The 23,313-nt window shown below is 31.4% G+C and overlaps 1 protein-coding gene across 2 annotated transcripts in view; it reads left to right on the top strand.

Annotated features, from left to right (window-relative positions):
* LOC144843821 (uncharacterized) overlaps nt 1-23,313 on the top strand; it is a 41,274-nt gene that overhangs the window by 5,346 nt on the left and 12,615 nt on the right. Inside the window, exon 1 of one of the 2 annotated variants that reach the window (XM_078700778.1) lies at nt 14,243-14,358. The exons of the other annotated variant lie outside the window; for it this stretch is intronic. Coding sequence (XP_078556904.1) covers nt 14,305-14,358 — 54 coding nt within the window. The 5' untranslated portion in view covers nt 14,243-14,304. Of the gene's footprint in view, nt 1-14,242; nt 14,359-23,313 lie in introns of those variants that run through there. 2 annotated transcript variants of the gene reach the window in all.

Here is a 23,313-nt window from a genome sequence, read left to right as displayed (position 1 = left end):
GTTTGTTTAACCTTTTTACATGCTAAGATCTACAGTAAGCTAAAGTAACTACCATAATAATACATAGTACTAAAAAGCTACTACACAATGACTCGTTTAATCCATGATTTCATTATGTAATTTTGATTTTGTAATTTGTTTTTATGTTATTAATATAAATTTTTAAAATGCTCAACAAAAAGAAACAATTTAAAAAGCTGAGAGAAAATGGTTAAAACAAGATTTTATAAAAACACAAACAAAAAATCTACTCTATGGTAACATAATATAATATTTATGTCTGTTTTAAAAAAACTGTACAGTAACTATTGAAATGTACAAATAAAATAACAGAAATCAGAACACTTTGAGTGTGATGTCATCAAAAGAAATATATCAATGCTTAAAAAAAGTATGCATAATTCAACATAAAAAATAGAAAAATGTTGAAATCACTCAGGCGAATAAAATACCGCTTTTGAGTTGTCTGCTTGACAACAAAGGGAGTCACGTAGGGTTGTTACATCACCCAACCTATCATATATTCAATAGTTATCAGTGTAATAATTCACCATGCTTGAAACCAAGTTGAAAGATCAACCATATCAAAGTAAATAAACTTCAATTGTATTTTTTTAAGTCATTGACACATGTATACTTCATTTCATAGAAATACTGTACTGTAGTTGACAGTCAGGTCGGGTTTACTTTCTATGAATTGTTAGATGTTTTTTCAGAGAAATTTGAATGTTTGTATTTTACAGGAAACTTTAACATTCTGCACTGTACATTACAAAATTTAGTACAGTACTTAACTATCAGTACTTGTCTGCTCCTCAGTTTTTCCCAGGGCAGTCATTATTTTTTTCTTCCCTGGATCAGTTCAGGTTGCATGTTTCTTGAGATTTTGCTTATATTCTTGGTTACAAGATAAATATACCAACGCCCTATTAATGCAACTGTTGTTTGCATCACGAACATCCTCATTATTTTATAATAATCCTCAACATTTAAATTATCATTTAGATGATTTCAATAGTGTGAAAAAACCTAATTTTTAGATTTTCTAATGTCATTTAAGACGTCACAGGAAAGTCCATAACGTCATACAGTTCTTTGTATCCATTATGTATGCTGTATTTCAATTGGCCTGTAGTGAGCTAATTGTCAAGATGCCCTTTTTATGCCATTTTCCATAACAAAATTCAGGACTTCTTACATAGGTACCTGTATAGTATTCAGTGTTTACTTTGTTGGGCTCTTTACTACAGAATAATGGTAGGTATTGTGGTTTTTAATACATACAATATCTTGCTACTATTAATGGACACCAACTTTTTTTAAATCTGTATTTTGCTGAATAGTCACTTTCTGTTATACACATATTTAAAGCACCGGAACAGGCACGGATATCCTAAAATGTAATGTAGTCAAAACTGAACAACAATAAAATTTCACATTTTGCACGGAAATTCCATGATTTAAAAAAAAACCTTTATTTATATACTGTATCTGAAAAATGCAAAGTACTGTATCAATGAATACTCGCAAAATTTGCCAGGGGAACTAAGTTTTTCTCAACACAACTTATAAGAGTAAGTCACATGTATTTTTGAAATACTGTACTACAGTAGCATGTTAATTTGCTTCAAAACATTTGATTTTATTTTTCATTCATTTATTTGACATAATCGGTCAAGGAGTTACAGTACAACAGCAACAATACACCCTTACACATGAGTGTCCACAACCCCTACAAATAGGAACTGTACACTGACTAAAGTAAGCCCTGTGCCACAAAAAAAAAGCATTTTTTAAACTATCCCTTTTAATTGATTGTGTACATTGATAACTAATATTGGTCAGAAAATCTAAGGAAACAAAGACAAATCAATATAATATACATAGTGTTTAGTTTCGTTTTCAATGCAATAGAAATACTGTATATTTTCATGTAACAAAAGAACAAGGGAATTCCAAAGGTGTTACTGACATGTTTGTTGTTTTTCATACAAAATACATGTTAGTCCAAACAGATTATTAGTACCAATATATATAACCCACTGGCAGAGTGAACAAATACTGTAGATTTAAAGAACTATTATAAAGATCAAAGTACTAGAGAACATGAAACTATACATATTAGAACATTTATGTTTAATCCAGAGAATGACACAACACAATCAGGGTATTGGATTCAAATATTTTAATTACTAAATTATTAATTATCCCAACTAAATTTGTATTATTTCCCATTTTCTCTCTTTAATAACCAACAAAAGAAATTTGTTTCAAGCAGTTACTGTAGATTCCAAGTTCGAATCTCACTTGGGACATCCTTTTCTCATTGTTACAGATTTCCTAATCTTTTATCGTTTAGAAATTAATTCATTTCCAGTATATGTCAAGTTTTTTCTATGCCTGTAAAATTTATATAATACTACTCAGGGCATCATTTATAAGGAGCGCCTGCGCGACCGCGCTCCTCAACAGGCTTCGAGGAGAGCAATTTATCGCGCTCCTTAATTTTCAAAATAGAGCCTAGCTTTTGACAGTGTTGATTTTTCTGTCAAGAGGCCTAAAAACACGTGGATTTTTAAAAGTTAAAACCAATCTAGGCCTAGGCTAATAATATATAAGCTAAGTTATAAAGCTACAAGCCTAATGGCAGTCCCTCGTTTTTAAGGATCGCGAGCGCGATCGCAATCAACAACCTTCGAAAAGGAGAGCAATTCATCGCGCTCCATCTCACAGTGCGAGGTACCAACAAAGGGGATTCCCCTGCCTGCGCACATTCAAGGGCGAGTTTACTTCATCGCCTCATAGTGCAACCAGTACGGTGTCATAGAAACACCTCCTTTACAGGAAGATCATGTCCCAACCAATAATTTTTCCCTTTATGTTTTTATGGAACGAGTTAATAAAATATATTTAATTTTAAAAGGAAACATTAATATAGGAGGCCTAAATATAATGTTTATTATTTAAAAAAGCTTAGCTGCTGGTTGCTTTAATTATGTCATTTTGAAGATGGATTATTTCTTCGAAAGTTCTAACCAATTTTGGTCACTCAAATCCTCCTCACTCAAATCCTCCCTGTCGGGCAAAAAAATGTGTACAAAAAATTAATAAGGGCCAGCCATTTTTAATAAGGGCGACCATCCTTCAACTTCAACATAAATATTTGAGGAGAGCGATTTAAAATTTTTGCAAGGAGAGCGAATTGCTCTCCTCGGTGATTTGAGGAGAGCGATTTGTTGCTCTCCTGGGTTTTGCATACGTGATGCCCTGACTACTGTAGTATATACAAAAATATATAGATATTTGTAGTCATTTACACATCTTGTGATTTTGTAAAATAAACAAGCATGTAATATGATTTATGTACTAAAGTACTGTTGTGTCGTACTCAAACTTTCTTACACTGCTTCTGGTATTCTATAGCCTGATCAATTATCTATTCAAGCATTTGTTTATATTGTATAAACTGCTACCCATATTGAATCTCTGCTGTCGCATCTTTACCAATTATCAACATGTGTTAAAAACACAAATTAAGATGATAATATTATTACTATTATTACAATAAGAGCCGTATCGATAGCGTTGTTAAATTATTCCTAAAGCCACTTTACCTACTGCAAATTATTTTCCTAACTGTATCTTTGCAGTCATGTATTTCTTTTCCTATTGATCCGAGTGGTGTAGTGCATAAGGTGTTGAGCCGAGTGTCAAAATCTAATTGGATCGGATCTCAATTAATTTGACATGCGTGTCAAGAAGTAAGATAATGATAGGCCAGCCTAGTACAATAGGCTGTGATGTGTGCTAATTGGACTGGCTTACCTGCATAACAGCTTACTGCTGTAGAGGCTTTAGCTCCACCGTGGCTTTCATATAATATTGTATACAGTAGTTTGGTTATTTGAATGTGTAAAGGTTAAAGTTCAAAGTTAAATTGATTTTTTTTATCGAAACTTTTTGGCAATTTTAAACATTAAATTCAGTCCAGTACATACAATATTGCTCGTTATTTAATGAATCCCTCAAATCTAAGGTTTACACCATGATGGTCAGAACTACGAATTCCAATTTGCAAGGAACTTGTTTTTTTTTACGTGGTTTTGGTAAATAAAATAAGTTAATTTTTTAATATTTTTCTTTTTCAATCTGTTTTCCATCATAAATTTGTAAATTTATTATTGTATTTTTTAGTTTTTATACTTATTTTGGAAGATATTACTTTCTTCTAAAAGAATAAATTAATTTTATTTATCATCCACAGTGAAGAAATAAAGACATAATTATTTCACTTTCACTTTACAAAAAATGATCTAAAAATACATACACTGTACTGTCTATAATTTCAATAAAAAAATAAATCTTTGAAATAATTTTTCAATTTTAGATATTAGGATCTATAAAAAGCAGTAAGTCTTGAATTATATGAACATACGATGTATTCATACCTTTCACATTTGACAAAATGTGTTGTTTTATCAACTAACTGTAGGTGATAAGTAAAATAATCTTTGTAATTTCCATAGGCCTGTATTGTAATAATGTTTGTTTTTCTTATATGAATCTTTGACCTCATAGTAGAAGTTAAACACTTTGCCTTGGGGGCCATCTTGAATGAATGAATGAATAATAATAATAATGATGATGATATTTATATTTATCTAACATCTTATTTAAAATTCTAAAATATATTGGGGAAAGGTGAGTCCAGTTTAATGAATAATCCTGAGGTCACATTTCATATGATACGTCGACCAGGCTATGGTACGCTCAGTTCCGGTAAACATGTAAAATCTGTTGGAAAATGTGATAGATTGTCTGTGCGTGAGGGGGTCCTTGATCTTGACCAGTTCTACTGTAGACCCCAACTTCACCTTATCTCTGCCTCTGCTTCACCCCATCACTCCATCAGCTAAGGAAAGAATACTACTATAACTAAATGTAAAGCTTCTGAAACTTGGGGATTGGAACGTCTGATTTAATTGATATTATAAAGATGAATAATGTATAATTCAATGTGCTCATTTAAACATGTGTAGGTGGTGCACTATTTAATTAGCAGTCATATTTAATTAAAACTGCCATTTTTGGTTGTAATCAGAAAGAAGACTCTTAAAGTTGACCTTTAGTAATTGCTAGAATGGTGCTAATGTGAATATAGATTTTTTTTACAGGTTAAAAAAAAATTGAGAAAAAGCAGCATCTCCAGACATTCTAATCCCTGGTCGTTCAAAAGCGGGAAATAATTTTTAATTATGCCACAAGTAGTACAAAGGCAGGACTGTTTTGATATACCGAAATGTATACAGTAAATCAAGGGGGTGTCGTTGATGGCGCTTTATTATAAATTATTTCATACTGATGATCCCTTTTTCTGGGATTTGATGTGCTAAATTAAAATATAATCAAACTACTACTTTTTGGCGAAAGTGAATAGCTTTGTTTTAAAAAATTCAAATTTTATTGAGGAACATAAACATCATTGATAGCTATAATTAATAATTTACACCATAAATAAAGAACTCATTTATTATCTATTATTTCTAGAAAATGTTAACTGTTTTTTTGTTTTTATTTGAGAAATAAAAATTATTGATTGATTGATTGATTGAAATACTATAGAAGAAGATAGAAGAACTTAATTAGTACTTAAAACTTTCATGTGAACACCCCTTTGATTATATTAACACAAGACATAATAGGTAAATTACTACAACCATTCAATGTAATAATAATATCAAGGTTTCAGATATCTGGTATAGGCTATTGTAATGTGTGACTCGCTTCAATGGGTTTTAACAACAAAAAGCGAGTCTGTTTGTGTTTCAAGCGATTGATGTAGTTAGTACTATTTTACTGGTTTGGTATTAAATACTGTTAATGATTTGTAATGGTAGTTCTATTGTCAAGTGAGCGATAAAATGTTATATGTATTCAATAGTCTTCAATTAATTTTTTGTTTCTAGGGGCCTATGTTGGATGGAATTACTAGTTTAATGCATGAATAACATAATGTCTATATTCTATATATAGGTATTAGCAGAAACAGGACCAATTACCGGTCATAAGACATTATCAAAATAAAAAATAATCACCCAATTAATTTTTCTGTAACATAGACATAGGGACCCCTTGGATTTTGCCTTTTTCAGTATACACAAGCTACTGTAAGTTGGTGGAAGAATGTACACAATTAACTGCGTTATGAAAAGAAATGATGACGATAGAGGGTGCTGTTTGATAGACTATTCCATTATCCGAGAAGGGTGTTTTATATAGTTCATTTCCAAAATGAAACCATCTTCGGAAGGAAAGACTATTGTTGGTTTGTCCAGGGTAAGCGGCACTCATAGACTACCACCACAATTTAAAATCCTAATGTTAAATTACCAGCAAAACATTTTTACCTCATTTTTAATGTTAAAGCATGAAATCCCCATCTTAAAAATCCTAAATCCTCCATTTGTTTCAACTGTTACCCTGTGTACATAAAACTAGGTAGAACTGACAAGCTGAAAAAGAAAAGTTTATGACTGTAAAATAAATACCTAAACATGTGCTTATTATATGATAAGATGTTATTACCCAGACAAGAACGCCTACAGTAGTTAGAAGATTGTAGAAGTAGAAGAAAAACATGTTTTGTACAGGACATCATGTGTTTCATATACTTGGTAGCACACGGAAAAGTAAGATTAAGTATGTATTATTATTACAGGCCTGGATTAGTTACAAGGAAAAACCTGTTTTATAGATCCCACTTTTATTAGCTGTAATTCAACAAATGTCATTACAATGAAATGTCATTCATATTGTTAAATGCCTTTTCTACTGTATGCATAAACATGCAGTTTCTAAATATTTTTATTTCTATTTATTAATTCCAGATACATTTCCAAATTATCTTGTGCTTAACACACCATTGTGCCTAGCTTACATGGATAACCAAAATAGGCCTTTTCCTTTATGAGGTTGTCATCGTTAATACAGTACATTTCAACTTCATGTGGCCTTAAACCTCTCGTCAGTTTATCCAAAAACTAATTACACACCCAAAATAGTGTTGGTAGACTATGAATGCTAACAGTAACATAAACTACAAACAAAAACCCTACTAGGTTTGTAGCCCAAATTTTGATGGTGCAAAGGAAAGATGAAAATGGAGTTTAGTGAAATCATTGACAAAAAAACAAAGTTAAAGGCCGATTTTATTTTTTTTTTGCTAAGCAACTTTGATCAATCTGTATCTAAATGTTTTACAAGCCAATAACGGCTCTTTTAGATATCCTAAAATATGCCTTTTTATCTTCTTCAATAGTAGATAACTGGATTCACCATTGATTAATATCATTTTTTTCAGATTCTACTGTTTTTAACTCCAAAGACTTAAGCAAATCTAATTTGACCTTCGGTTAAATCAGATACCACATGTCTTTTCTTCTTTTGTTTATTTGTATTGACTGTTAAAAAAGTAATGACGATCTCATAACTAAACACAATATATGATATTATAGCTACAGTATTCATATATGAGGAAGTTTAAGATGCTATTGCGAGAATACAAAGGAAGTATTTATGATGATAGAGGAACGTTGTTGCCATGGTTATGTAAAGCAATGAGATTGCCTGTAGTCATAACAAAATTGAATGCTTGTTCATATTGTTAATTTACGTGTTCAAAATTATGTTCATTGTGGTGTTTAACAGTATTTTATGCTACAATGTTCGTTCATTAAACATTTGTCAATAAAATCTTGCCTCTGGATAGTAATAATTCACTGATTGTGCTAAGAAACATGTTTTGCATAATTGCCGGCTAATTGATAAGACATCACCATACATAGAGGATTTTCATGAATGGATAGTTTCAATTTATGTCCGACAGGGACAGGTGGAAATGGGTGTACCACCAAAAATCTTACTGGAGTGCAAGGCTGGAAGGCGAGGGAGGTGTCAAAATGGAAGCACAGTGAAAAGAATAATTAAATTTACTTACTAGTGATATTATGAGCATTGCAATTTGGAGAAAAACTGTTAACCATTACACCCCCACTTCAACCCCTTCAAAACTTGAACCCAACCCAACCTCAACCCCCACTGAACCCAACCCAACCTCAACCCCAACCCAACCTCAACCCCCACTGAACTCAACCCAACCTCAATCCCCACTGAACCCAACCCCACATGGTACATCCTCTTGTACACATTTTACTCAAACCAAAAAATATTATGAAAGTATGACAAAGTACATACTTCAAGCACTGAAATACACACAATATGATTCAAGCAACAATTGAACCCATAATTTACCTTTAAAATAATACTGTATGCAGTATACATATCAACTTTTAATACAACTTTTTCATTCTAATTAAATACCATATAAAAAAATATTTTATTATATATATTAAAATGTCAATACTTTAAACGAAAGAATTTGTTTCCATTTAACAATTAAATTATAAAGTATTTATTTCCTCATGGGATTATTTTACGTTTTTGTAGATTAAACCTTCTAATTAATAGTTTCCAACATTGAGGAACCTGTTAGTTGAATCAACTATCTAGCAACCTACTACATTTGGGTGGAGGAAGTTCAATTTATTTCGTGGGTAGCTTTGAACAAATGTCACAGTCGTCCCTGTTTTTTCCGCTTAATGACATATCATCTATACTGTAGTCATACTATAATTACAGTTCTCAAAAACGTTGTTCTCTATAGACACTGCAACAAGATTGATCGACATAGGCAATTTCTTTTTTGGTTTTGTAACTGACTGATGTACAGTAGGGCTATTATATATACTGTATTACTGTATATTAATATCAACATGTCCTACTATAATGGTCAGTCCGCAAAAATGTTGTGCCCTGAAGGCTTTTAAACTGTAGCAAGGCCCACACACGACGTACAGTAGGTTAATGTCTTAGTAAAAACCAAGCTTTATATAATAAAATAATTATTATTATATAAAAGAAGACGTATGTTAAATAAATGCAGATTATATTTTTACCTCTTTATACCCAAATATGGTAGTGATATGATGTCATCAAGTCCATATATGGGCACATCACATTATTTTTGTCACATAAAGTTAGATAGTGTAGACAGAACTCTAAACTGGTAGACTTGATTTTGACATGATTATGTATATAAATAATACGAAATCTAATGCAACAATGATGTTAACTATGAATAAACCAAAGGCTATAAGTATATGCACACAGTCTTTACAGTTTAGGCTTAGCAGCTTAAAGCACAAGTATTGCAATGTAGCAGGGTTTAATTATTCCATTGCCATACAATCAACTTAACACAGTTGAACACCAGTCAACGATAGTGTGCGCTTGGAATCACCTCGCTCAATGACCGTTATTTGAACGAGACCAATTGTTTTGTTGCAATTAGCATAAACCTTAAGCATATTAGGACTGGTATCTTTGTGTGCTAACAGTTGATTTACCAGTATCATGGTAGATTATGTATTTGAATTGTGTGCTTGATGGCGTTGCGCGTTGACATTTAAAGCTTATATCTGTTGATACACACGTTTTATCCCAACTCCATCATATTGAAAGGTTCATGGATAGAATATTAGCTTTTGTATTTAAAAACCAAATTGTATAGAGGACACAATACATATAAATGAAAGGGGATTTTCAATTCGAGACTACACTTGAAAAAGAAAGATATATTATAGTTCAGTTTAAACCTCAGCCACAACCTTTCTATCTTGTTATATCAAGATCTATCATATTAAATTCAATTTGTATTAAATTTAAATTTAAAATATTTTAATATTTAATCATATTTGACTATCATGCTTATTTATTATACTTACAAACACCTTTTAGTAAATATTAAAATTAAATTAATAATAATAATACGTCCATCTTATATAGCGCTTAATACACAAAGCCCATGATTACACTTCACATTATTAAGGCCAATTTAAACAGACGAGCTTGTCCCACACTGTGCCAAATGCCATATAATGGTTTATATTATATATATGGCATCATCAACATGTCTTTAACTGCAGCTAGTTATAATAACTACATATTTGCAGTGACCCTTTCTTACAGTAGCTGCTCTGCCAGTTGAATTGGCATAAGTTCATGCATTCAGTACTACATTATTTACAATTTTTAGCCCTGGGCCTTCTTTCCATCCATAATTCCATACTGTATAGTCTGTAACCCATTGCAAAATAATACTTTAATTGTAAATTTTAATTTATGTACACATAGAGTATTGTACATTCCATCATTTTATGAATTTGAAAGGCGGGGACAGAAACTGGAGACACCTTACCAGCAATAATGCTAAAAAAAAAGTTGTAGTCCTTTGAAATAGTTGTACAAACTGTAATCTTCAGCTAATAATAATATGCATTTTAGTCTGATTGGATTATATTATATCATTTCATTGTACTACTGTATACCATGTAAACATTATATACTTCAGATATGGCGAATATCAATTTTCCGCGCTCATATTTTAATTTACAGTACATGCGTAATTCAATGTGCATGTTTTACACGGTGAGTTAATGCAGATAACCTAACTTGTCACGGTGATGAGTTCAAATCTAGTTTTCGAAACAGGACTGTCATGTGATGATTCCACTGTCATCCACTTTTAAATTATTTAAAATTGAATATCAACCTTTTATTCATTCTGCAAACGCAATGGAAATTGTGGGTGAAGTTTAATTGTTGCCTAGTTATCTTGTTTGTTATCTTGTTTGTTATCTATTAACCCTCCTGTTTTGTAAACTCACTAGCTTGTATACAGTCAATATATCAGATAAAGTACTAGTTAATTTTCCAGTGGAATCTAAAGCTCTGTCTACACTATCAAACTAAGGTAAAGTTAAGGTCGAAACCTAAGCTAATACTAACGGCCGTGGTGCCCATCTCCATTTCCATAGCGTTTGGGCCAGACTCCACTAAGTGTGTATGTTTGTGGGGGGTATGCCACTTCTCCCCCACAAACGAGTCTGATTTACCTTCCCAGTACTTTTAACATACCGGTACCCATTTCTATCACCTGGGTGGGGAGGAACAATGTGGATAAAGAATCTTGCTCAAGGATTCAACACTGCAGTGACCGGGCCGGGCTTGAACCAGCAACCTCTTGATTGCAAGTCCAATGCTCTAACCACTGCGCCACAGTGACAAAAAAAACTGTGATGTGCCCAAATATTGTAGTGATGTGCCCAACTATAAAGTAATGATATAATGTCATCATGTCCATATATGGGCACATCACATTTGTTTGTCACATAAAGTTTGATAGTGTAGACAGAGCTTAATATATATGGAATTAAGTAGGCATTATATTTCAGTTTCATAGAAATTATCTCCCAACAACATTAACATTTCTAGAAAGTCCTGGTATCAGAATGCATGTGTGAGAGAATAGAAAGGAATATGGACCTTAAAAATGTACCATTTTAAAATGGGGGTAGTGCTAGAGGTGTACATTCCTTCCTTCTAAAATGCTATTATGCACTACCTTTTAAGGGACTGTTTATGCTCCCCCGTTTAAAAAAGTATGCATCCACCCCTGAATTCAGCCACACAATATAGTTCTTCTAGGTGTCTGGTCGTAAAAGACTGTATAATTACTGTATTCACTGTCTTTTTGTTTGCACAATAATCTGATATACTGTATAGTTTTGACTTAAACAAAGGAATTAATATCAACCTAATGTGCACTGTAAAAGTATAGTTAACAACTCCCTGGTTGTGGCATGTTTGAATATTAACATGTGATTTACTGCTTGCTTCTTATCTCGCTGGATTATGGATTTGATCTGTCTTGTTCTATCCATATGTGTTGACATTTAAACATGTTATCAGTTTGCGATATTGACAAGTTTATCCCAATTCTGTACCAGAAGCTTACAGTAATTTTATTTTCATCTTGTTCTTTGATGTGTATGGAGTTTATTGAATAAATTATATTTAAAGGTTATTTAAGGTAATTGTTATCAAATAATATATTTTACAGAAAGATTGCTTCGTTTCTATGTGTATCATTTCGTAGTCTAAAGTACATAGAGCATTATTTTGAATGTAGCCTACAAAGTATTATCTATGTAGTCCATTGTAGTGCACGTTGGTAGGGGTAATAAACATTGTGATCATCTTTAATTGAAACATGTGCAATGTAACTTTACATACAGGCACCACATGTGCTGTATTATGGATTGGCCTATTATTGTATGTTCGACAAATTTAATCATATGCAGATACAACCCTGCTCTCAAACAAAATCATTTTTTAACTTGATAAATAATAAAGAACTGGTGTACAAATAAAAAGGTTCTACAAGATTTTTTTGAAAAACATAGAATTAGATTACAACCATTAAAATAAACTGTACAGCTATGGATCGCATAAAAGAAGATAATTATTTAAGAGTTGTACTAAGCTGACAGCGTTGTGTGTTAGTTACTGTGTTTGTGTGCTCTTATGAATAATGTATAGCTTCAACGGGAGCCGCTACACTGTATTGAACGTTGTCGGTTTGATGGCTAATTAACCTGCCAACGGTAAGGATTTTATCCGAGATGACAAAGTAACAAGAAGCGAGAATCATCATTATACAGGCAAATTTATCTGTGTATTTACTTATACTGTACTGTAAATATTTTGAACATTATCTTTATTAACGTAAATGTTGTAGATATCATAGTTGATTCAATTTAATCAAAACATTTATTTCATTATTTTGTTATGTAAACATAATATGAAAATGAATAATCAATTCAACAAAGGTAAAAATATCTAGCACGAACCAATTTAGAACAAAAAATACAACTACAAATGTTTTAATGATTTTTTTTATTGATTTTATTTTTTTCAAACCAAATTTGTAGATTTTACTTTGATAAAAAATAATAAGTTTAAATTGAAACATTAAAAAGATAACAAAGAGGGCAGCATTTCCCAATCTGATTTTTATATCAAAAATGTGCACATCAAATTTGATGTACTGTCAGTCTACTGTATCACAATTGATATTTATAAACCCCTTCCACACTGCCCAGTAATACTTTTGGGTTTACACACACTAGGCACCAACAATATAATATGTGCCCCAAATGTGTGTAGTTTTTCTAAGCAATGTGAAAGGGGTAATTTCTGTTGATCAAATGTCATGTTAATGGTATTCAGGATCATATTCATATTGTAAAGTACAGTAAATAGATAAAATTTAATTTTAAAAAGATAATTTTGGATGTAAATCAAATAAATACAGGAACATTAAAATATTGTATTTTTGTATGATGTACAGTAAGTTACTGCAAGATGCTTGAAGGTGGGTTCTACCATTATTGGATGGGGATTTTCAACAAACGTACTTCTTTATCGCATTGTTTGTGATTGTCTCTCTATCTTCTGAGAATTAAAGTCTTTTGTTGGTTAATCCAGGTTTATGTAATGTTATATTCATTTTAATTTCATGTTTTATTTTGGACATATATGATGATCATATATAATCACTAAAGTTATATTGTGATTCGTATTGTTGTAATTCAGTATTATACTGTATTATAGTACCATTGAAATTACTAGAACTAAAATAGGTTATATATAGTTTGTCATGATTTGTTGTTCTTGATATAAAATCTTTTTTAAAAAGTTATGTAGTCCCAATTCTTATACTATTCTTTAAAATGTGTATTGAAATTTCAGCTAGCTGTTGGCCTTCAAAGATGTTTGTTATCTGGCTTTTTGTTTTGTTTACAGTGCAGTATCTATTTGCTTATGAAAGCATTAGAAGTTTCTGGTTGTTCAATTTCTATTCACACTATTTCTGTTATTAGTGTTTTTCCCCAATTGGTTGATCTTATTTCTTTGTTGTTCAATAAGTTTCACTGTTGGCTATGTTGAAATCTTGTGGAGTTTCCTGTTTAGTGCGGGTCACTCAGCATTTGACGTAACACCCGCATAACACATCGTTGTATGAACTTGTTGATGACTGTAGAGTGTGTTGAAGGGAAGTAGCCGGTCGTTGGTATCCTGATAAAGTTAGAAGAAGGAACAAAGCCAAGCGTTTTATAGTATCAGAAATAATACTTTCATAGGCTATTATAAAATCTGGAATAGCATTAATATCATACAATCAGACATTTATTGTTTATACTATTTTATTAATACTATTAAGAACCTACTGTGGACGGTACTGTTATCGCTTAATGCTGTATGCTGCTTTATGTTTCTATGCAAGATGTTTGTCGTTATTTAATTAGAGAATCGGTTACCTTTTAATTGGGAATACTCTATGAAATGACAGTTCTTAAAACCTCCACACCAATGCTGCCTGTGGATTCACAAAATGATGTAAGTAATCATTGATTATTCTTGGATAGGGAAGATGAGTGTATCAAGGTGTGCTTGTTAAACAGTGTTTAAACGCACTAGTGTTAACTTTGGTCTATGCATGCTGAAGCTGATCCGAATCATGCGAGTTACAATCGCGGTATTAAAGTGCTTGTTGGATCAGTTAGCCCTCTGTGTCATTAATTAGATATACTGTTCTGTAGTGTAAACTCTGAGGTACCTCTGATGTAATGTTAACACAGATACTGTATATTATGACTCGTATAACAAGCTAAACTGCAGAGTAACTCTGACAACTGCTATTTAACTCTGATAGTGAAAAAGACCGTGTAAACATAGGTTTTGTTTACCACCCAATCAAATTATATACAGTAATTCATAGAGTGAAATATTAAAAAAAATGATATAACATTCATCATCTAAAGACATTGAAATGTATGGATGATGTATGCTTAAATTCAGAATATTGTTACCAGTGGGTAGGGAGGGATAAGTGTTTTGGTTATAACTAAATGTTCTTCAAACATCGGAAGGTTAATGGTTTTAACTTTAACAGTAGGTCTAACATAAAATCACATTGACACAATTGTCTAAAATTTCCAAAAATATAACACATCACATTTTTTTTTAGTATTGATCACTTGATCTACATGTAAGGTAGAGTCGGTCATATGATGCCATATTTGACATGACGATTATACTATACATTGTTCATTGTTTATTACTAAATCCAGTGTTAAGTTGCCTTGGCCGATTTGACCCATGGCAGATTGAATAATGATCATTATGCAGAACAATCGCTCGACGTTAAAAAATTATTAGGTTTGTATTGTATTAGTATTGTTAGGTGATAAAAAGAACTTGAACGTAGGTATAATAAGATTTTGGTAGTATATTTCGTGCCTAGCTTACCTGTGTGTGTGGGTCTGTTTTGGGGTATGTAAAAACTACTAGGTTAAGAGGCCTTTAGGTTGGTGAAAAATATGAAAGGGAGGCACTGTCCTTTAGGCTAGGTTACCCCACACCTTTGGGTAGAGGCTTTTGAACACAGTAATGGATTGATGAAATGAAAATATACATTCGTGTTTGAGGACGGTCGTTGTATTCCCAATGAACAGTAACTAAACGTAACTTGTTAATATGGGTACCTGATTTAAATGGTTATATCTAATCTCTGTTTTAGATTCTATAAAATAAGGAAATCATTTTCATAATATTCCAATTGTCTATTTATCGAGTGAAAGGACAGTAAAATTATGGTTTCTATACATGATAATTTTTTCCATGACACTCTGGCATGAAAAAGCAGTGAAGACAGCAACTTTGTACTAGGCCATTGTCTAATAATGTTTATGTTGCGCATCTTTGCAGTTCCCAGTACACTCTTAACACCTATGGCTGTCAGTTTCATGAATGAATTGAATAAAAAAACAAATGTGTGCAGAAATTGTACTTCTTCTAGACTATTTCCATGGTCATTTTAGGCTCTGGAAGTTTATACTTGCGTTACGTACAGGTAGTATCCTGGACAAAAACAGGAAGACAAGCCACATACTTACGTGCATACAAGCAAATTAGTCATGTTTTTAAAAGGGGATTAAAATCTTGTGTCATGCAAAAATAAAAATTTGTTACGAATTCAATAATGGCTGGAATTAACATTATTTATAAACTTTTTAATATTTAAACCAGTGATTTTGTGGTGTTTTTTTTTATTTTTACTATTTTTCATTAATTATAACATGGAGGAAATATATAATAATGTATTTATTTTTCAATATTTATTAATTTATCATCAATAATAGTTAATTATGTAGTCCTTTTATAAGGGAAAAAAAACTACCCCAGGTTTTTTGCTTCGTTCTACCACCGTTCACTACATCCTTTAACACCTTAATCCACCCTTTTATAAGCATTGTCCACCTTTATCTCTCTATCAAATATTCCATTCATCTTCGCTGTCATCCATCTTCCAATCTCTCCAGCAACCTTTTTATCCGCCCTTGCCCAACATCACCAATCAAACCACATCTCTCTATCCAAAATCCCATCCATTTTCCGCTTTCTCCACCTTCTACTAAACCCCTATCCACCTTGTCCAACATCATCAATACAACCACATCTCTCTATCCAAAATCCCATCCATTTTCCACTTTCTCCACCTTCTACACCTTCTACTAAACCCCTATCCACCTTGTCCAACATCATCAATATAGCCACATCTCTCTATCCAAAACCCCATCCATTTTCTGCTTTCTACAGCTTCTACTAAGCCTCTATCCACCTTGTTCAACATCATCAATACAGCCACATCTCTCTATCCAAAACCCCATCCATTTTCCGCCTTCTCCACCTTCTACTAAACCCCTATCCATTTTGTCTAACATCATCAATACAACCACATCTCTCTCTCTCTCTCTCCAATATTCCATTCGTCATCAACTCCACCCACCCACCATCCTCCCACATGGATATTCATGCAAGACAGTATTTGTTTGACACTTACACATTTTGACCGGTATTCACTTTGTTGTGTTTCTCTGTTTGATTACGATAGCATAGTCGAATATTCAATGCAAATTATTGCTCCCAAGGGATCCACAGCCTAACTTGTTATTCATAAGTAATAACTACCTCTATGTTATCAGCCTGCGCTTTGCAATGACCGACTTAGATGTACTAACAGGCTTGTAACCAGATGGGATCGGCATTTAAATCTCATTTCTTATCATTCCAGCTTCCTTATAATACAAAGAAAAGACTTAGTTCGAGAAGAAATGCATTCAACTAATAAATTAACTTATTTCAATTGCCAAAGGTTTTGTATGTTGAAATGTGAAACATAAATAAAGAAATTTTACTTCATTTCACGGACAAGCACATAAGAGATTGAGCCAGCACTATCATATCCTGCTAAATAATATTTATACAAATTCAACAATCTATCAATTTTTTTTATAAATTGAAAGATTTTCTTTCAATATTTTTTAATGAATGTATAACCATTTTTTCAAAAATTAATAAAATAGTAAAGCGAGGGGACACGAAACTATTTGGCCTAACATATTAATGAAATTAATTAATTGATTATCCCTGTTATCAGTTTTGTTTGCAAAAAACTTTTCATTTTATTTAATATTTTATTTTAGTAATATCTATATTCACATTCAACCGAATGTAAAATACTAATCGATGTTAATGTTATTTACAAATCAGAGTGATTAACCCCCAAAAAATGTGGTCATTTATATCAGATAAGTTGTAAATAGAAAGTAGAAACCAATGTATTGCAGAATAAAGTGTGTTGAGCCTGAGTTGATTGTATGAGGCAAGCATCAATTAGGACTAAATCAATAAATTATATTGTTCAATAGGATAATGGCTAATGGTAGATAGATTTGACAGGACAATGGGGCTAGGCATTGTTCTTTAGTGTCAAGATCATTTCAGTGCTGGGATCAAGACAGTTGTTATTTCAGATTCAATACAAATCAAATATTTTACTAATATTTAATTCGGTTGTTGCAACATAAACTTAAGTGTTATTGGTGAATATGGCCATTTGAAACATTTTAAATTTCAAATTAACATAATCGACAGAATCCCTTCTTTTCAGGGGACATCTCTATTAAATAAACAACTTAACGAACGAAAACTAACATTTAATTCTGTTGTTGCATCATAAACTTATATAATTAGTTTCCATGGTTCACTTAAGTGAATTTCTGAAATATTTATTTACGTAAGTGAAATACTTAGTACTTATTTTATATCTCACTTAAGTGTTATTGGTGAATATGGATATTTGAAACATTTTAAATTTCAAGTTAACCTAATGTACACTAGAATACCTTCTTTTCAGGGAAATAGGAAACACCTATAATAAAAGGGAATATTATAACATCAAACCAATTTGCTGTTTTTATCTATAATTTGAGGACAATTTCTGAAATTAATATTGAATTAATTAGAAAGTATAATAATTTTTATGATAAATTTCACTAATAATACATGTTTTATTGATATTTTTGTTGGGTAAAAAATGAGAGAATTGTTATTTTTACTTTCTCTGAATGCAAAAGGATATGATGCGAGTTCCTGTCTGTAATCCCTCCCTTAATTTCTGGTAGGCCAGGTAGCAAGCGCACTAATCTGGTAGCCAAGGTTGACCTGTGGTAGACAGTGTTGACCTGTGATGGTGAAATTTGTATGTACTGGATATGTCTGGTCAACTTCCCTTGATCCAGAGTTACAGACTTTGATCTCAGATCAACACACCAATGTTTATTTTCTGGTGGCAGGTGCCATCAAGTGATTGTATCACTATTATACTATAATTAACCTTTGACATAGGTACAACCCCTAAAAGTTTTTGTTGCCATCATTACAATAGTACTTTCATATGATAATGAATCTGGTATTTTAAAACAAATATTATCTTTTAATTGAATTCAATATCAATTTTTAAAAAAGGATAAAATTATTTATATAAAACATAAAAAAAAAAAACGCACATAAGCACAACCTTTACTTGGAAAGACTGGGAAATAATGGAAAGTAACCTACAAAAAAAATCTAAAAAGACCGGGAGTTAATGGAAAGTAACCTACAAAAAAATCTGGAAAGACCGGAAATTAATGGAAAGTAACCTACAAAATAAAATCTAGAATGACTGGGAATTCATGGAAGGTAAACCTACAATAAAAAAATCTAAAAAGACCGGGAATTAAAGGAAAGGAAAGTAACCTACAAAATAAAATCTAGAATGACTGGGAATTCATGGAAGGTAAACCTACAATAAAAAAAATCTAAAAAGACCGGGAATTAATGGAAAGTAACCTATAATTAAAAACAAGAATACTTGTTGGTTATGCAATGGTTTATCTATGCAATTAATTTGTTTTTTTCTTAAATTTACTTTTTTTTTCTTATATTTTTATTATGATGACAATAAAAACATATAAATGTTTATTAATAGTTTGTATAGTAAATAAAATTGACACACTTACATAATGATTTTGGAACTAATTATATAATTCAATTCAATTCAATTCAAAATTCTTTAATCATCCCACACGGGAATAATATTAGTAATAAATTTGATTAAGAATACAGTGTATATTATAATAGTACTATAAAGTACTGTTATATAAATGGCAAAAACAATAAGTAGTTTCAACACTTAACAAAGCATTTCCTGGTTTACTTTTTGACATCATAGGTCAATGAAGGTCAAATTAGAATGTATTACAACTGTCATATTGTACTTTTGACTTTAGTAAGTTTAAACAATTGATTGTTTTTTCTGGAAAACAATGAACAAGTTGTAAATATAATAATATTTACAACATAAATAATTGTGTATTGTTGAATTTCTACAGTGCATATATTGTATCATGTAAAGGATTCCTTTATGGTAATAATGATCCTTTTGTTATAGAAAAATAGTGTTTATATGTTTGTATTCAACAAAGCCATTACTGACACCTTAAAATGCTATGTTCACCATTTATTTGATTTTTTTAGTACAATGTCTAAAAATTAATAGATTAATTGTTGAGTTTTTTTTTCTGAATTTGAATACAACTTTTATGCAAATTATTGATTCTATTTCATGCCTAAGTTACCTGGATATTAACCAACATTACCTTTCAAATTCGAAGAGAAGAATTTTTAGTAGAACACCAATACTAGCTGTCAATGTGCCTTGGCACCCTCTAGTGAGAGCACCTTAACGTACCACTCTCATTTCTTTTTGTACCGTTTTTGTTTTGATTTTTTATATGTGAATTTATTGCTTTCAAAAATGTAAATGATTATGATGTAATTGTGCTGGGTTGAGGTAGGTGATATCTTGGGATTTGGTTTTCTTCACCAAATCTAAAGTTTACTCCTACTATAGCACCCACCATACTGCATACACCATATTTTATCTTTTTCTTTAAATCTTTTTTTAAAGTTATGTAACCAGTTACATCTAATTATCGTGGCTATTTCTTCTACAATTAATCTGATAGGATATTGTTAGATTAAAAAGAGAATCACAAATTCATGTCCTTTGAAGACAAACACTATCGTTAGTATCTTTTATGTCCAGCACCAAAATTTGCTTGTATAAATTTTAAAAATTTTGGTGTAGGCCTATACTCCTATTAAAATGCCCATACCAAAAAAGGACCATATTGAAATTTACTGATTTTTATATAATGATTTGGCCATTTTGGATTCTTTTTTTTTTCAAGTTATGGTATTTTTTGTAGAATAAGGACCTTGGAAATATTGTTGGTTCTTTTTAAATGAAATAAACACAATGAACTCTGTATCAGTATTACACCTTGATAAAAACGTTTATTTAGTAATGGCATGTTTAGGAGTTTATAATAAGTGTTTAGTTAGTCATTAACTTACTGATTCTTGTCAAATTTGTTGTTTTTAGAATTCTTTCACTTTATATTTATTCAAACAAAGTGTTGTTTTCTTTGAACATTCCAATGTGTTGCTTGTTGCAAGTTTAAGCTGTTTGCATTTGAGTCGGCTTGAGTCATTGTTCAACTATTAATTGTTTATCATTTCATTATTCGTTAACACTCGCAGTGTCAACATTCAAAAATGTATTTACTACTAAAAATGTTTACTTCTACAGTAATAATTATTATTAACACAAATTATAAACACAAATTGTATTATATAACAAAGTATATATACTGTCGAAGCCCTATTAAGGAACACCGTCAGGGACTCGGCAAAGAGTCTCCTTTTAATAGAGGTTGGCCCCTGAATAGGGTTGGCCGTAGTGTTTAATTTTCCCTCACCGGCAAGTAGTGGCCCCTCAATAGCAGCGTCTCAACATAGAGTTTTTTTTTACTTCTTAAGTTTAACCATTGTGATGTATTGTATATGTTTAGATAAAACTCATTTATTATAAATTAATGGAAATAATGCAAACTTAAGGCATCAAATTTAGTTAAAAAATGTAAATTCGAGTAGTGATGAGTCATGCATGATTTCATTGGTCAGTTTATTCATGTTTTCTTAAAAGGGATGTAATTGGTTTACACGTTCATGTTGAATCAAGATCAAAATATACAGTTTGTGTTGTTATTCATGTTTACTAATAATAATATTAGAACTTTTATATCAATATTCGAGCCTGTCCTGTTCTGCGAAAGATAACCTTCTTGGCAGCAGAAACAGGACAAATTTTCAATAACCTGTTAAAAAACAGCGTTAAAATAGCGGTTAAAATACCCAAACAATGGAGGTTAGAATTCCATTTAACTGGTTTAGCTACAACGCAAAATAACAATTATTTGATTAACACAGTCTCTTGAAAGTGTAATCACATTGCATTTTGGGTAATGTTAATGTTAACCATTTCATTTTGGAGCCTAAAAATTATATTTTTGAAATAAACGGTTTATTCGATGCTATACAGCAGAAACCGACCCTTAAATGTATTATTTCAGCTCAAATAGACCAGAGCTAGCCTTTATGGTGAATCGAAAAGACTGTAATTACTACATTTTAAATCCTTCTCTGAGGTTAGTATCTTTGCTAATTAAATATATTGATTCAGATGAGGGAAAGTTTGTTTTTATATTTTTCTTTCACTTTCAAATATCACTGTACTGCGATTTATTTATATTTTGGAGATAGTCACAAATAAATGTATTTTTATACATAATCTGCCATTTTTTTCTCCTATTTATTCTGAAAAGAAATGCAAACTTTTAAAGACCTGTATAATTTTCCTACAATTAATCTTAAATATTCACTAATAATGCTACATACAATTTTACAAATAAACGGTCCATTTCACACATTGTTTAAAATATGACACCGGAAGAAACTGCTTTGTTGCCTTCTACCACTGCTACTACTTTTACCGCCAAGTAAATCATCTACAGATTTTCAGTATGACTAATAGAGACATTTAGTCTTAGATTTTGTTATTTGATCAAATTTGTACCTTGCCTACACCCTGTCTACTCCTATCACACCTAGACCTGTGTGTAATTTAGCCCAGCATGTGGTGACTAGCACCATATTATCTTGTGTTCTCACAGTTTCATATGGCTGAGTACAGTACATTACTGGTTATTATGTATGTATGTATGTATAATATTGAATAACTTATAGTTCACTTCATAGACTTGCTAATGCTAATTTAGTCTATTAAAGGACATTTTGTAATATACATTAAACTGTCTTGATTGAACTGATATTATTAAAATACCAAAACATCGTTAGAACTGTTGGTTCATTTTGTGAATTATTTGTAAAACTTTTTATTATTTACATTTTCATAAGGTAATTCATCAGGTAAAATTCGGATCAGCTTCAGATAACACACTGAAAGTTATTTTAGAAAAAATATGTTTACTATATTTGGTCGATTTCTAATTCTTTTCCTGGTGGCGAAGGAAGTTTTCCCTCAGGATGTAGTTAGGAGGTGGGATGAAGTTCACTTGGAATAAAATACATTTTTATACTATATTTATTTTAAATTCTTTTCCTGATTACAAAGGAAGTTAACCCTTAGGAAGTTGTTAGGCGGTGTGATGAATTTCAATTGGAATAAAATAAATTTTAAACTATGTTATAATCGGTTTGTGTTTTTTTTCCTGGTGGCAAAAAAAGTTGTGATGTTAGTTAACAAAATTAATGTTCACCAGGCTATTTTGGTTTTGGTTATTTTTTGGGAGTCTAGGCCTCAACTAGAGAGGCTTTCTAAAATTGTGTTTTTCCCCTATTTCTACAGGTAACAGACGTGCCAAATCCGATTTTGTCAGTTGTCACGATTTAAGGCCAATCTCCACCCGATTTAATGTGATTTTCACCCGATTTTTCTGATTGTATCATATTTTTTTCAGTAATACATAATAAATTTCCTACAAAATACTTCGATTTATGAATAAATTTTAGTGACATCAATGTTATTGTGTAATGTGTGCA

The sequence above is a fragment of the Antedon bifida genome, chromosome 5 (genome assembly GCF_963402885.1).
Source record: "Antedon bifida chromosome 5, ecAntBifi1.1, whole genome shotgun sequence".
Taxonomy (NCBI): domain Eukaryota; kingdom Metazoa; phylum Echinodermata; class Crinoidea; order Comatulida; family Antedonidae; genus Antedon; species Antedon bifida.
Note: the sequence above shows the minus strand (reverse complement) of the source record. Positions and strands in the feature narration are given on the sequence as shown.